The 14,247-nt window shown below is 36.9% G+C and overlaps 1 protein-coding gene across 3 annotated transcripts in view; it reads right to left on the bottom strand.

Moving 5' to 3' along the window:
* MPP3 (MAGUK p55 scaffold protein 3) overlaps positions 1-14,247 on the bottom strand; it is a 121,855-nt gene that overhangs the window by 43,335 nt on the left and 64,273 nt on the right. For all 3 annotated transcript variants that reach the window (XM_058181916.1, XM_058181917.1, XM_058181918.1), the window contains 3 exons: positions 12,006-12,044; positions 10,830-10,994; positions 8,815-8,895 (listed from right to left, as the gene is read on the bottom strand). In XM_058181916.1, the coding sequence (XP_058037899.1) occupies positions 8,815-8,895; positions 10,830-10,994; positions 12,006-12,044 (285 nt within the window). The remainder of the gene's footprint in view (positions 1-8,814; positions 8,896-10,829; positions 10,995-12,005; positions 12,045-14,247) is intronic.

Genomic DNA, 14,247 nt, shown 5'->3' with positions numbered 1-14,247 from the left:
GTTAAGAGATAGGAAGGAATTTGTTTTTTTTACACAAGAACTTAAAAAACATCAGATTCAATTTAGATGGGAGGTGCCAGTTGGACTGACAGTATTTTATCAAGGAAGGAGATATAGAATTGACACTGTTTTAAAGGCAAAGGATTTTCTTTCTACAGTTTTGAAAGTCGAAATAGAAGTGATAGAAAAACTTCAAGAGATCCAAGAAGGTGTGGTGATCCAAGAGGCTTTATTGCTGCCAGCATCAGAGGAACCACAAGAGCAAAGGGTGACAAGAGGAGCTCTTAAGCGTAAAGAAGAGCAACAGTTTCAAAGTAAAAGTCAAGACCCCAGTATGGAAGCTGTGGGAGAAGCTAGACAGAAGATACCGGAGGAGGATCTTCCGTTGTTTGCTTCAAAGCTTCAGGAGGCCAGTAATGGCAAATAGAATTTTGTCATGGAATGTTAATAGTTTGAATTCAGCTCAGAAAAGAAGGAAAATATTTCACTACTTGAAACAATTTAAAAATGATGTGATTTGCCTGCAAGAGACACATATAAAATTATCAGACCAAAAATACTTAATTAACTCAAAATTAGGTAAACATTTTGTTGCATCAGCTTTGGAAAAGAAGCATGGAATTGTTGTATATATCAGGAAGGATATACCAGCTAAGTTAATTGAGGCAGATATTCAAGGAAGATTTATTGCTATTGAACTGGTGATAGATGCAAAAAAGACTTTGCTGATAGGTATTTATGCACCTAATCAGCAACAAGAAAAGTTTTATAGAATGTTACACGAGAGGTTGATCCTCTGGGATTATAGTTCGTTTATTTTATTAGGAGACTGGAATGGAGTAATTGATACAAGAAGTGATAAGAGAACCTCTTCTAAGAAGATACCTATACATGCAAAACTACCAAAATCCTTCTTTGAAATGATGGAAGACTTTGAGTTTAGAGATATATGGAGGTTGCGGAATCCAGATGAGAGAGATTTTACTTTTTTCTCCAATAGGCATCAATCTTTCTCACATATTGATTTTATCTTAATTTCTAATGACTTGCTTTCTAGGGTGAAGAAGATGAAGATATTTCCGAGGTGTTTAACTGACCATAGCCCAGTATGGATGGAATTATTACAAGGGAAAAAAGGTGGTAGAACATGGAGGCTGAATGAAAATCTGTTTAGATATGAGGATAATGTAAATCATTGTAAGAAACAGCTGAAAGAATTTTTTGATTTTAATATGCATAAGGGGATACCTATAGGAACTGTGTGGGAGGCGAGTAAAACTTTTATTAGAGGTATATTGATATATTTGGACAATAGGCAGAGGAATAATAAACAAAGGCAGCGTAGGTACTTGGAAGAAGAAATTCAAAAGAAGCAACAGTTATTAATTCAAAACCCACAAGATCACAAACTTAAAGAGGCTATAAGAATATTACAGAGTCAATTTAATATGTTAATGGCAGACCAGGTGGCAACGAATATACAATATGCTAAACATAATACCTTCTGTAACGCAAATAAACCTGGGAGATGGCTGGCATATAACTTAAGGAAAAAACAGAAAGCACGTGTCATACAAAAAATAGAATATAAAGGTAAAGAGATATATCAACAGAATAAAATTAAAAAGGCCTTCTCAGAATTTTATACTGCTCTATATGCAAAAGATAAAATATCGAATAGGGACATTTATGATTATTTGAAAGATTATAAGGTTAATACTCTATGGCTGAGATGGCTAAAATCTCAGCTTTTTTAAAAGACAATATGCAGGAAAGATATTTAATTGAATGGAGTTTTCTGGGAGGGAGGGGGGAAAAAGGGGGGAAAATGTTTTTGTTTTTTTAAAACTTTTTCAATTAAAAAAAAACAAAACAATACAGAAGGGGCCTTGCTCTGCAACGTTTCAAATTATATATACAGAACCTGATGTCATGGTTAACCAAATGGATACAATCCCCAGATAGCAAAATGTCAAAATTGGAAACAGCTGACCTAGGTAAGGAACTTTATAGATATTTATGGTACAGGGTCATTAAATGAGACATTTAATAGGATTGGAAGAATAAAAATGTCCCTGAAAAATGACAGAATTTGAAATACACAGAATTAGAACCAACTATGTGGTATATACACAAACTATTATTTGGATATGACTCAAAGATAGAAGTAATCAAAATTGTATAGCAAGCAGATGCAAAGGAACAAATACAATACAACAATGGAAAGAAACAAATCAACAAGTTACAGTTTAAAACAAAACAAAACAATAAGGATGTAAAATGTTTTACAGATGGGTTACAATTTCATCAATAATTGCTAAGGTAGACAAATTGTATATTAATACATACTGTAAATGTCACAATACATTTCATCATGTGTGATGGACATGCAAGAAAATTCAAAAGTATCAAAAACAAACAGCAACATCTGGAGAATTTTAGAAACCAAATTTGAATTGAAGTCATATTTTTAATTAGGCATAATTCCAGGACATATCAGCTCATCCTCCCCCTCCTCCTCCTCATCATCACAATTTATTAAGAGACATGTTGACAGCCACAAGGATAAACATTGAAAAAGAGACATTATCAATAATATCAGATAGGAAACTTAAACTTGGAAAACATGCATCAACGGCAAAATTATCAGTATAATAGAAATTTGACCAAATTCAAACCTGAAAAGGCTTCCTTAAATTTTATATGTTACACAGCAAGCCAAATTTAAACATTTATGGTATAGCTTTAAAGGGGGGAAATGACTGATTAAAGAATGAAGTTAGAAATATATGAAAACAGTAAATGTTTATGAGTATTGTATATCAAAGTACAATGAAGTGCAATTGTACCTTACTCAATAATAGTTTTGCATTTTTTTCTTATAGGTGATTTATCTTTAAAAAATTAAACAAACTGAAAATATTGACATCCAATTCATACTATATTTAAAGAAACCTTTAAATTTGTTTTTCATCATCCACAGCTTCTTTCACTTCATCATTTCATTATGCATGCTCTTTCATACTTTCCACTATAACTTCATACACTTGTGTGGCACTTGTTAAGGTAACTTTCTTTTTCACTCTAATCCAAGCAACTTCCATATCCGCTTTTTATTCATAGTGTCATGAGATTAATTTGTTTTACAGTATTTTTTCTTCCTGCAATTGTTGTTCCTTCAGTAATGTTTAAGACAGGATTTTTAACCCATGACCTGATGAATAACCATAACTGCGTGTCCTATGATTGACCTGCATTTTTCAATTAATACTGGAAGAAAGACTGCTTAGACAAGCTAGGTCCTCCTATTTACTCTTGCAAGCTGTGAGATAATAAATTTCCAGTTCCAACACCAATCAGATCATTATTTCTTTCTTTTGTTGAAGCAAGCACTCAGTCCCAGCTAGATACTTAATCCTAATCTTCCTTTGTTGATGCCTAAACTGAGCAACTCTTGGGGAGGGGAAATGAGAGATCTCAGAACTATAGAGCTTGCCCATACAAAGCAGCCATTTTGTGAGCTGAATTCTGGAGACCATCCTTGCAACTGGGGCTCACCATGATACATGGAGGAAGATCCCCTGATAAAAGTCAATAAATTGACTTTGTATATAATATACAAATGGATGAAGACTATTGTTTAACATAGTGTAAGCCGCCCTGAGTCTTCGGAGAAGGGCGGGATATAAATGCAAATTTTAAAAAAAAACTGTAAGTAATTAATGGAGACAAATTAAGTAAATATGATGCTGTTTGTTTCAGTCCTCGCTTCGCTTTACATTTTTCAACTTCAGTATCCATTTTACAAATTCTAGATTAACAGGCAACACAAGAATTTCAGAAAACATTGCTTGATTCATATATAATGCTAAGACACAATATATAGGTTCACAAATCAAGCTAAGGAAAAACAAGCAATATTGTGTGAACACAAACCATATTAAATATCTGAAAGGGACCAATTAAGATTAGACTTATGGCATGTGGAGAAGCTGTTGTAAAAATAAAAAGAACTTCTCAAATACCATGATTCTAAAACACACACACACACACACACACACTACTGGCACTTTCCCTACCAAAAAAGAAACAGAAGCTTTAGAAACAAAAACACGGTCTTATATTGTGGACTTCCTATGGACATCTTTGGTTACTGTGAAAATTAAAACAAGGAAGACCTAGTTCAGGACAATCTTCAATCTGATCCAACAGAGCTTTTCCTGTTTTATATTAGATATTGTAGATACAGGAATCTGACTATTAGAGGAAGGATACAGCTAGAACTCCAATGAGCCAAATATGTGACAGCTGAAACACCATTCCAAGCTATGTTTATAAAGCTCTTGGGAATATGCTACAAAGCTTAGCAAGCAAACCAAAGAGAATCCCTTGGACAAACAATCTCCACCCACAATTTACTCCTGTTCAAGCCAATTGCTGCACGTGCAAAAACACACATCTGACACAAATGGTCCCATAGAGATAGAAAGCAATGTCTACATTTATGATGATCCCACTGGAGAAAAGGTCCATCTGTGCTGTTCTCACGACATGAGAAATGGACAGAAAAAATGAACAGAGGATTAGGTTATGCGACATATGGTCACAGACAGCAATTATTTAAGATACGCTAGGATAATTATTTCTATCACATGTTCCAGATGGACAGGCTGCCAATTCAACCATCGTCCACATACTGCAGACCTTTTCAATAGTTTAGCACTTATAATAAATGCAGCAAGTTGGGTGTGAATAATAATAAAAGCTTCAAATTATTTGTGTTTGCGTTCTGCAAGTTTTCTGCTTGGTTTTTTTTTAAGGTTTGTTGATTTGTGATACTCTTGGGAAGATATAATTCAAGAATTAACTAAGGTAGAATAATTTAGATGGCTGCATTTTGCCACCCTACTGGAGTCATTGGTTGCCTGAGAAGCCAAGGAGATAGACAGACAGACAGATAGATATTTACCAGGGAAACAAACTCTCCCAATCAACAGCTAACCTTCAGGTTAATTTGCAAAACTAGTCATATTTTACAGCAGTGGACTACACATTAGCCAAAGGAGAGGGGTTGATTTTAAGATGCGAAAAGATGAAAAGACTTAACATACTCCTTGCGTTAAAAATTTACACACACACTGTGGGATTGCTTCAGGGATGAAATGCTCCCGGTTCGGACCGGATTGACTGATCTGGTAGCAATAGCAGTGGTTCAGAGAACCAGTAGCAAAAATCCCTGTCCCCCCCGCCCATGCCCAGCTGAGCCACGTGATTGTCAGAGCCTTTTTTTTACTTTTAAAAGCATTTTTTTACAACCTCTTTGCTTTTAAAAGGCTCTGACGATCACAGCTGAGCCGCACGATCATCAGAGGCTTTTTTTTTTACTTTTAAAAGCATTTTTTCTACGATCTCTTCGGCTGAAGAGGTTGTAAAAAAATGCTTTTAAAAGTAAAAAAAAAGATTGCGCGCCATAGCTGATCACACACCGCAGTGTTCTATTTACCCCGTGCCTCCTTTTGACGTGCACTGCATGCGTGCACCTTGTATTTGGTGCATGGTATGCACTGCATTTGCGCGCACAGCGCACATGCGCAGCCAACAAATCGGTAGTAAACCAGTTCAGATTTCACCACTGGATTGCTCTGAAGGCAGTTTTTAAAAAGGAGAGAAGAGGGATTATCTGGCCCAGGGGTGAAATGCTCCCAGTTTGGACCAGCTAGCGATGGCGGCTGCTGGTTCAGAGGACCGGTAGCAAAAATCCCTGGTCCCGCCCCCAATGCCTCTGCTGAGCCGCACCATCAGCAGAGGTGGTTGTTTTTTTTTACTTTTAAAAGCCGGCTTTTCTTCAGCCGAAACATGCCTTTAAAAGTAAAAAAAAGCCTTTGAGGATCCCGCCCCTCAGCTGAGATCGGCAGAGCCTTTAAACTTAAAAAAAAATTTAAGTCTCCTCTGGCGATTTCACCTGAGTTCCTCATCAGCAGAACCTTACTTGTACTCTTACTTGTAGAAAACATGTTTTCTACAAGTAAGAATAGAGATTATAAGGCATTTACCTGATTACTGATGAACGCATGGCTCTTTTTCCAGCCCGAAAGCACTAGTTTCACTTTCAGCCAGACAGAATCAATTGCTTAGCTAATCTATTTCCTCAGTGATCGACTAATGCTGGCTGGCTTTGCTGGCTGAGCAACTCTGGGAACTGAAGTCCACAATAAAATAAAATAAAATAATAAAATAAAATATTTGTGCAGCTTTCTGAGATTTGGTATGTTTCTGTAGTGTTTCACTCTACACAAACACACAAAATCTCAGAAAGCTGTATGTGGCATTTTGTGTGAGTGTGTGTGTGTGGCAGTTGTGGTGTGTGTGTGTATAAAGTTTGAAAGTTGGTTTTGAGCTTTTTGTGGCTGTGTGAAGTGTGAAGTGCAGCTGCTTTTACGTTGTGTGTGAGTCAGTTGTGTTGTGTTGTGATGTGTGTGTGTGTAAAGTGTAAAAGTTGGTTTTTGGTACCTCTTATTGTTTTTTATACTTTGTTTATTATTTTTATTATTTATTGTTATTGGCCATGCCCACCCAGTCATCTGACCACCAAGCCACGGCCACCAATTAAGCCACGCCCACAGAATCGGTATGGAAAATTTTTAGATTTCACCCCTGATCTGGCCCAAAGTGGCCCAAGAGAGGCAGCCTGTAAAAGGAGGAGGGAATAATAGACAAAAGAAAAGCTTAATCTTCTTTTGAGGTATGTTATACCTTTTCAGTTATATATATATGTACTTTTTAGGTCAAGGTGTCTCGCACACAATTTCACATCTTCCAGTATCCTAACCAGCATGTTTACCTTATGTTAGGTTGTTTATATGCTGACTGTTTATCAAGTGATTGTTTTTTGCTATATTTTATCCTGGTGTCTTATAAGTCCCAATTCATGGATCATTATCTTATAAAGTGAGTTGGATTCCACATCCCAGTGGCTCTGCGAGTATATTTTTGAAACTGCACTTTCTCAGAACACTGACCCAGAAATGGCCAGATCAGAGAGAAAAGATGGGGTCAATCATGATTCAGTGAAGAAGGAAAAGGCAACCAAGAAAACCAGACAATACTCACAATCAGAACAAATATTTGCATGGCCTCGGTAAATGAATTCTTCAAACTGGAAAGTATTCAGTAAGCTAATGGGTAAGGGCAGAGAACAAATACGGATAACATTGGTGCTTACGATATCCACTGTATCCACAGACAAAATCAAAAAGTGCAGTAGGATGTGTGTTTCTGTGTATTCACATACACAAACACCACATCCATGCGTGAAATATCAGGAACATAATATTATCAGAGCAGAAATGTCACAGTGGAATACAGTACTGACTTTCTCAGATGGAGTTAAATAAAATGGATGAGAATTCATCTTTACACAAATCTTCTTCTGTGGACAGGAAATTCACAGAACAAATAGAGAAGTCATCATTTTTACCAAGAGTGCAAAAGTCAATGCTTAGATACACACACACACACACACACACACACACAAAATGGCAGAATTGTCTCAATCCAAGTTCAAGGTGAGATTTCCTATGTTACAAAGATCCCATTTTTTGCTTAAAGCACAGATCTAGAGGAAGATTATATTTAAAAGTTCCTAGAGTAACCTGTTGTCCCACTTCACAAACTAAAACATGTCACAGTCATAATAGGCAATGTGTGTACTAAAACATTAAAATAAAAAAGCATTTGGAATCATGGGAACAAATGAATTTGGTATTGAAACGAAGCAGGTGATTGATTAATAGAATTCTCCCAAGATCATTTATTATTTGCAGTAAATACCTACTTCTAATAAGCTGCTAGATTTAATTGCTGGACAGACAACATCAAAAACACATTGACTAAAACTATATACTTTGCAAGTTAAAATGGAGGTGTTCAGCTTTGCCAACAAAAACAAGACCTGACTGAGGTTTAAATCAGGAACATTTTATGAATTCCAATTTAGAAAGCAACAAAATAATCAGACCAACAAGATACAATCTCAGCAATATTTCATATGAGTAAGCAGTGAAGGTACTGGTAAATAACAGATTTAATATATTAGACTGAATAAACAGAATGTTTGGAGAGCGCTCTGGACCAAATCTGTGATATCATCAAAGGTGAAACAAAAATATTCTACATGGTAAACAGCAAAATGAGGAGAAACGGCTGTCTGTTGGTTTGTTGAAAATAAATGAGAAAAGTACAGGCAAAAGACATCAGCAATGTAAGAAAATTTATCCAAATAAAAAGCAACTGTTTAAGTTATGGTTATGAAAGCTAGACATTAGGAAAGTCTGAATGAATTAAAATTAATATGTTTTCCCTGTTGCGGTGGAAACTGTTGAGTACAATGAACAGCAAGAAGTAATCATTCAATCTTAGATAATAAAGCTAATGTTTAACTACTTTAGCCATATAATGTAAACATGAATCTCTGGAGAAGACTCTGATGGTTGGAAACATAGATGGAATAGAAAAGTTGACAGCAGAACATGTGATGGCCACATGCTTTTACTGATAAAATAAGCATAACTTTACAAAAATCCAAGCATTTATTCATAGATAATTCTGGCAAATTGATGTCCATTAGGATGTGAAAAAATGGTAATGACTGAATTACTAAACAACAGTAAGTCATCTAGAGAACCTTACCATTGAGCAGTTTGATATTGGTATTAATAAAATAACATAAATAAAGAAATAAACAACTTTGCATTTCATGGGAAGGGGATAGGTGACTAGATACATCTTTGGGGGGGATGTGGCACAGCAACTTACGTGGCACAGCAACTCCATATTCTTGTGGATTTTCTGCCACTACTTTCTGCTTGAGTTCATTTAACCGAGACCCCAAAGAACCTGACAGATCAGAGGAAGAAGTGAGTGACAAAACACAAGGCATATGCAGCAGAAGCCAACCATAAAAAGATACAGGCCAACATTTGATTGGCAGCTTTATCTATGTTGGTTCTGCCCTTATAAGTGAATCAAATAAGATACGTGAACTGTTAGCAACAGTCTTAAAAACTTTTTAATAACAAACTTCCGTGTCCCAATAAGCTCATGGCCTCTGATATGATTCCTCTCCAGATCAGAGTGCAAAACTTCTATTTATTCTAGTGGGCATTTCTAGTTTTCCATTGCAAACAGCAGGCATGGAATGAAAAGTTAGCAATCCTAAATTCATCATCTCCTCCTGTCTAATGACCCCCATCTAGATCCCACACACAGCCCAAAGCCACTTTACTTTTTAAATAGCCATATAAGTCAATTCTAGTACTTTGAAAGCACTAAATGAAGGTTTTGCTCAACTTTCCTACTTATTAGCTTTATCTTTTCAAGCAACTGGCCTTCCTTCTCAATTTAAGTCAGAAGGGAAAGGCATCCCACAGAGATAGTTTGGACCTCTGAAGAGCTTTGTCTTTAGAGGACCAAGCTGGCAAGGCCAGTTTAACCTGCTGCTTTCCCATTCCAGGTTAAGGAATTGGGTAGCAACCTATAACCTGCTCAGTGGAAGAAGTAAAACACAGTGGGAAAATGCTAAATTGCAGAAAGGAAGATGAGTAAGATTCCTCATGCATGTTTATTTTACATATAAACCAGTTCTTCTCAACCCCGGCAAATTTAAGACATGGCTGATGAGAAATTCCAGGAGTTGAGGCCACATGTCTTAAAGTTACCAAGATTCAGAAACACTCATATAAACAATTTTAAAATATTTATTTTTATTACATGTTTATCTTTTTGTTTCCTTCAAGGAGGTGATGGTACTCTGCATCATCCAACAACCAGGTGCTAATGTTTACAACTTCCAAAATAGGAAACAAAATCCCTGTGCGCCAAATGAACAGCAGGAACAGGCTGATATCCCTGTATCCTGATCTGAGCTTCTCAGAGTTATCAGATGAGCCTTTGAGGAAATGGGATTCTAGACCAAAAGAACTTGATTCTCATCCAGCATGAGTTTTATATTCTTAAAATCTGGAGCCTTCAATGGGATACTAGATACAACCTGCACGTACAACCTCAATGTACCTTCAAAGAAGTATGCTTATCAAGCTAAGAGTGACATAGACAGAATCTTGACAGATTAAACCCTTACTACTCTCACCATAATGGATATGCCCAGGGAGATTCCAGGGAGTAGATCCGCTTTCTCTCTGTCACTTATCCAGGTCAGGGCTACGCTGCCTTTTGTATCCCCTTTCCCTTTTCTGGAATATGCTCCTTCCTTGCTGGGAAACTGCTGCTCCACTGAATTCCCCTCACACCAGCTCACCCTCTGAAAGTACCATCTCTCATAACTTTATTCAAATTCCATCAGTTTTGAAATGATTCATGAATTTAGTGAACATGAAGAGAAAATTATTAATCCCAAAGCTACCCAGAACCAATTACAAGAGGTATGATCCTTTGAATTATCTATTTTATATATAGTAGAATAAATGACTACTTAATTGGGAACTACCTGAATTTTGATGATTTGCTGATGGATCCAAAACTCGCTTTTCCTGGATACTGACTGCTAAGCTCTACCACATCCATATCTTCCTAAAAAGATGAGAACTTCAGGGTGCATCTTTTGAGTTCACAAACATTTGAAAATATTGATCTCCACTATCTATGTCAGTGTTTCTCAATCTTGGCAACTTTAAAGCATGGGCTGGCTGGGGAATTTGGGGAGTTGAAGTTCGCGTGTCTTAAAGTTGCCAAGGTTGAGAAACTGATCTGCAGCATGTCAACCATCAGTTCCCAGTAACAAAATGGTGCTCTTTTTACACACAGCAACTCACCAATTAAAACCACCAGTCTCTTCCTTTCACCAGGCTGCTGCTGGTATTTGATGACTTCCTCATATGTGAGAAATTCTGGAATGGAGCTTTGTTCAGTTTGTTTGGCTTCATTTGGATCACTCTGCTTCTCCTTTCGGCTCAGTCGGAAACTTCGTCGCAAGCCAGCTAAAAGACCAAAAGTAATGTTTTTCTTCTCTGTGTTGTTCAAAGTGTTATAAAAGGCTTAAGCAACACCATTTAGTCTGCTATCCAATCATCTGGTGATTCTCAAACTTCAAAAGATTATATCCTCCCCTTCTTACTAAGTTGTTGTCAAATTTCCAAAAGTAAAAATATCCATTATGATATGTATATAACAGCTAGTCCTCAGCTAACAACTGATGGCTTAGCACCAATTTGAATTATCTCCCAAAAGGTACTTACAACTTGGTTTCAAAGTTCCAACACCCCCCTACACACACACACACACACACACACACACACACACACACAGAGTTACAAGAGAGCATTTTAGGTGCTCAGCACTTGGCCCACATTTATGGCTGTTCCCAGCACCCCAGAGTCACCAGACCATGATTTATTATTTACATTGTTTTTGCTGAATGGTTTGCTTAACAATCATAGCCTTTGCTTAACAACTGCCACAAAAAAAATTCCTAAAAATCAAGTCAGTCACATGATGACTCACTTTATGACCATCACAAAGTACGACATTACAAAGTAAAGGGTAGGCTCCATTTTGGCCATAAGCTGAGGACTGCCTATTTGAATGTCAAAAATAAACCAGGGAAGGGGATCAAGAGCATAACTAGAACTAAAATGAAGTACCAAGAAAGAACCATTTCTATTACTTATTCATCCATTAAGTTCAGCCCATTTTTCAATCATGTCCCATGGCTGCAGCCATAGACATTTTTCTTTCTCCCATAGTGGCAGCTCTTATTCTCCCCTAAATAAAGAACATCTTTGAGAACAAAGTTTCAGAAGGATTCCTCCAGCCCTCTCTAATCTACCACATTTCAATCTGGTGTAAGTCAACATCATTAGTTATAAAGCAACTTTATACAAATGCATTAGGTGTTGCAGAACTATTTGCAGAACAATTGAACTATATACCTTCCAGGTTCTAAGGCAAAATCTGGATATGTATCATTCATTACAAAGACTGGTACCCACCTATGTATTGTCCATTGAAGTAACCCTCACAGTCACAGTCTTCTGTATAGAAAGAAGAGTGAGAGAATAGGTACAAATATGTTATAAATTGCAGGTCATGCATTCTGGAAATAAGAAGGTCATCATCCATCTTTAAGCACAAATATGGGAAATAAAGAACAAAGGCTAGGCACATTCAGTAAGTAAAGCAATGTGTGTTGTATAGAGGGATTGGCTCCAAGCATCCACAGTCAAACAATTCTGTTTGAAGCTCTGGAGAAGTGTGGGCTGATGCCAGGCTATGCCAGTCCAGTCTGGCAGTCTTCAAACATCTCAGATGTCTTTAATTCTGAGCCAAGAAATCCTGGCACAGAGTGATGGGAATTATACATTTGAAGTCTCACTGGTTGAGCAAGGCCAATGTTTGCTTGACTGCTTTGCGTATTATTTTTTTTCAACTAATATCATAATAAAAAGTTGAAATTGTTTAATTCTGGCCAGCAATACTGAAAAATGTAGATTTATGGAGTAAGGTAGCTTTCTAGGGTTTCAAAGCAAGGAAAACATCTCGTGAATTTGATATACCATAAATAGAGTGCTTTTTTTAAAGTAATTATAATTCAAAGGCTGAGTTCAAGAGTATAAGATATACAGACAACAAGCAGTGGAGATATAGAAACAGCAGACAAGCAGTCTCTCATGAGCCTTAGACATACTTGAAAGTTACCCCCAGAGAGTTTTCAAAGCATAGAGGTATTTACCCCTTTTTTTGCAAGAATCTCTCACACACATAATACATGAAAAGAGGCAGGGCTTCAAATGTGTGGCTGCAACTCAAGTTTTTGACCTCCTCCAAGAGATGCCTCTTTAGGGCTAGGATAGAAGGCCCAGATCATTCATCTAACGTTAGCATAGTGAAAACTGGGTGAAGAGAGTGTTTTTCAATGGGGGAATTGAAATAGTGAGTGCACATAGAAGATCTACTTGCCCTTCACTTCTGTGCATGGTTCACTTCTGATAATGTTTAGATTCTGAGTTTTTGGCTCACTGAACTCAGGAGGGGGACCAAGTTTTAAACAGTTTTAGGACTGTGTGATTACTCTTGAAAAGAACTCAGTCTTTTACAACAGTGTTTGAACGTTGGCAACCTTTAAGATATCTTCAATTCCCATAATTCTCCATCCAGCATGCTTTGATTTTAGCTTAATGCATGTATAAAACCAGTAATTTGGGTTTATAACCATGACAGTTATGTGTGATTTGTGAGATAAACCAAGCTATTCTGACTTATTCTATAATAAACTATACAATTAATTTTAGATGACTATGATATGGGAAACCATCCAGTGGCTGTTTCAAAGTGACAAAATAAGCAGCACACTCAACTGAAGAATTCAAATAGGAATTGGCAACTGTTACTGTTGTGTGTAAATTTTTTAACAAATCCTTTCCCAACTGGTCAGACTGAATTTCCATAATCTCCTGTCAGTTCACAAATCTGGGTAACCCCAACTCTGTTGGCCTTTCTTAAGGAGTAAAAAAAACTTCCCTCAGGTATTTGGTCACATAGACAGGCCAGGCCTGACAACTGGTTTGTCTGCTTTTAGTTTTCATTGATGAGAAACAGAATGATTGTTAAGCCCTCTCATGCATTGTATTGGTCTGCTTGATATTTACTGTATATATTTCTCTTTTTTGCTTTTAGCCTTCTATGTACCATCAAGAGTGATTGTTTTGAGATGGGTGGCTATATAAATTGTATAAACAATTATCTGGAAACTGCCATGTTAGAGACAGCTCCTCTAATCACTCTGGCCAAATGAGCAGCAAATGACCTCGGTCCCTTTAAACTAATATAAAAAGCACAATATTTATCATTAGAAGAAAAGTGTTTTTCTTTATTACTTTGCCCCTTAACTGGATTGAGTTCCTTATTTATTTATGTGAAGGATTTATGTGTCCTCCCATCTTAAGTAATTCTGAGTGGCTCACAAAAATAAAACCAATAAGCAAAACAGAAATAAAGCAGTAAAAAACAGTAAAACAATAAAGAAAAACACTACAGTTGTCCCTTTGGGATGCCCACTGCAGGCTCAGCTGCCCTCCTTCCACGCTATCTGCCTACACAATCTTTATCCCAGTCCTCAGTGTGAAGTCAGGTCTCTGTGTAAGGTTAGAAGTAGGAAGGCTGTCAAATCACCAATTGGAGAGTGTTCTTGTATAGTGGGGCAGCTATGGAAAAGGCACCTTTCCAAGGTTCCAC

The sequence above is a fragment of the Ahaetulla prasina genome, chromosome 4 (genome assembly GCF_028640845.1).
Source record: "Ahaetulla prasina isolate Xishuangbanna chromosome 4, ASM2864084v1, whole genome shotgun sequence".
Taxonomy (NCBI): domain Eukaryota; kingdom Metazoa; phylum Chordata; class Lepidosauria; order Squamata; family Colubridae; genus Ahaetulla; species Ahaetulla prasina.
The sequence above is the reverse complement of the archived record's forward strand: the minus strand, read 5'-3'. Positions and strand labels throughout refer to the sequence as shown.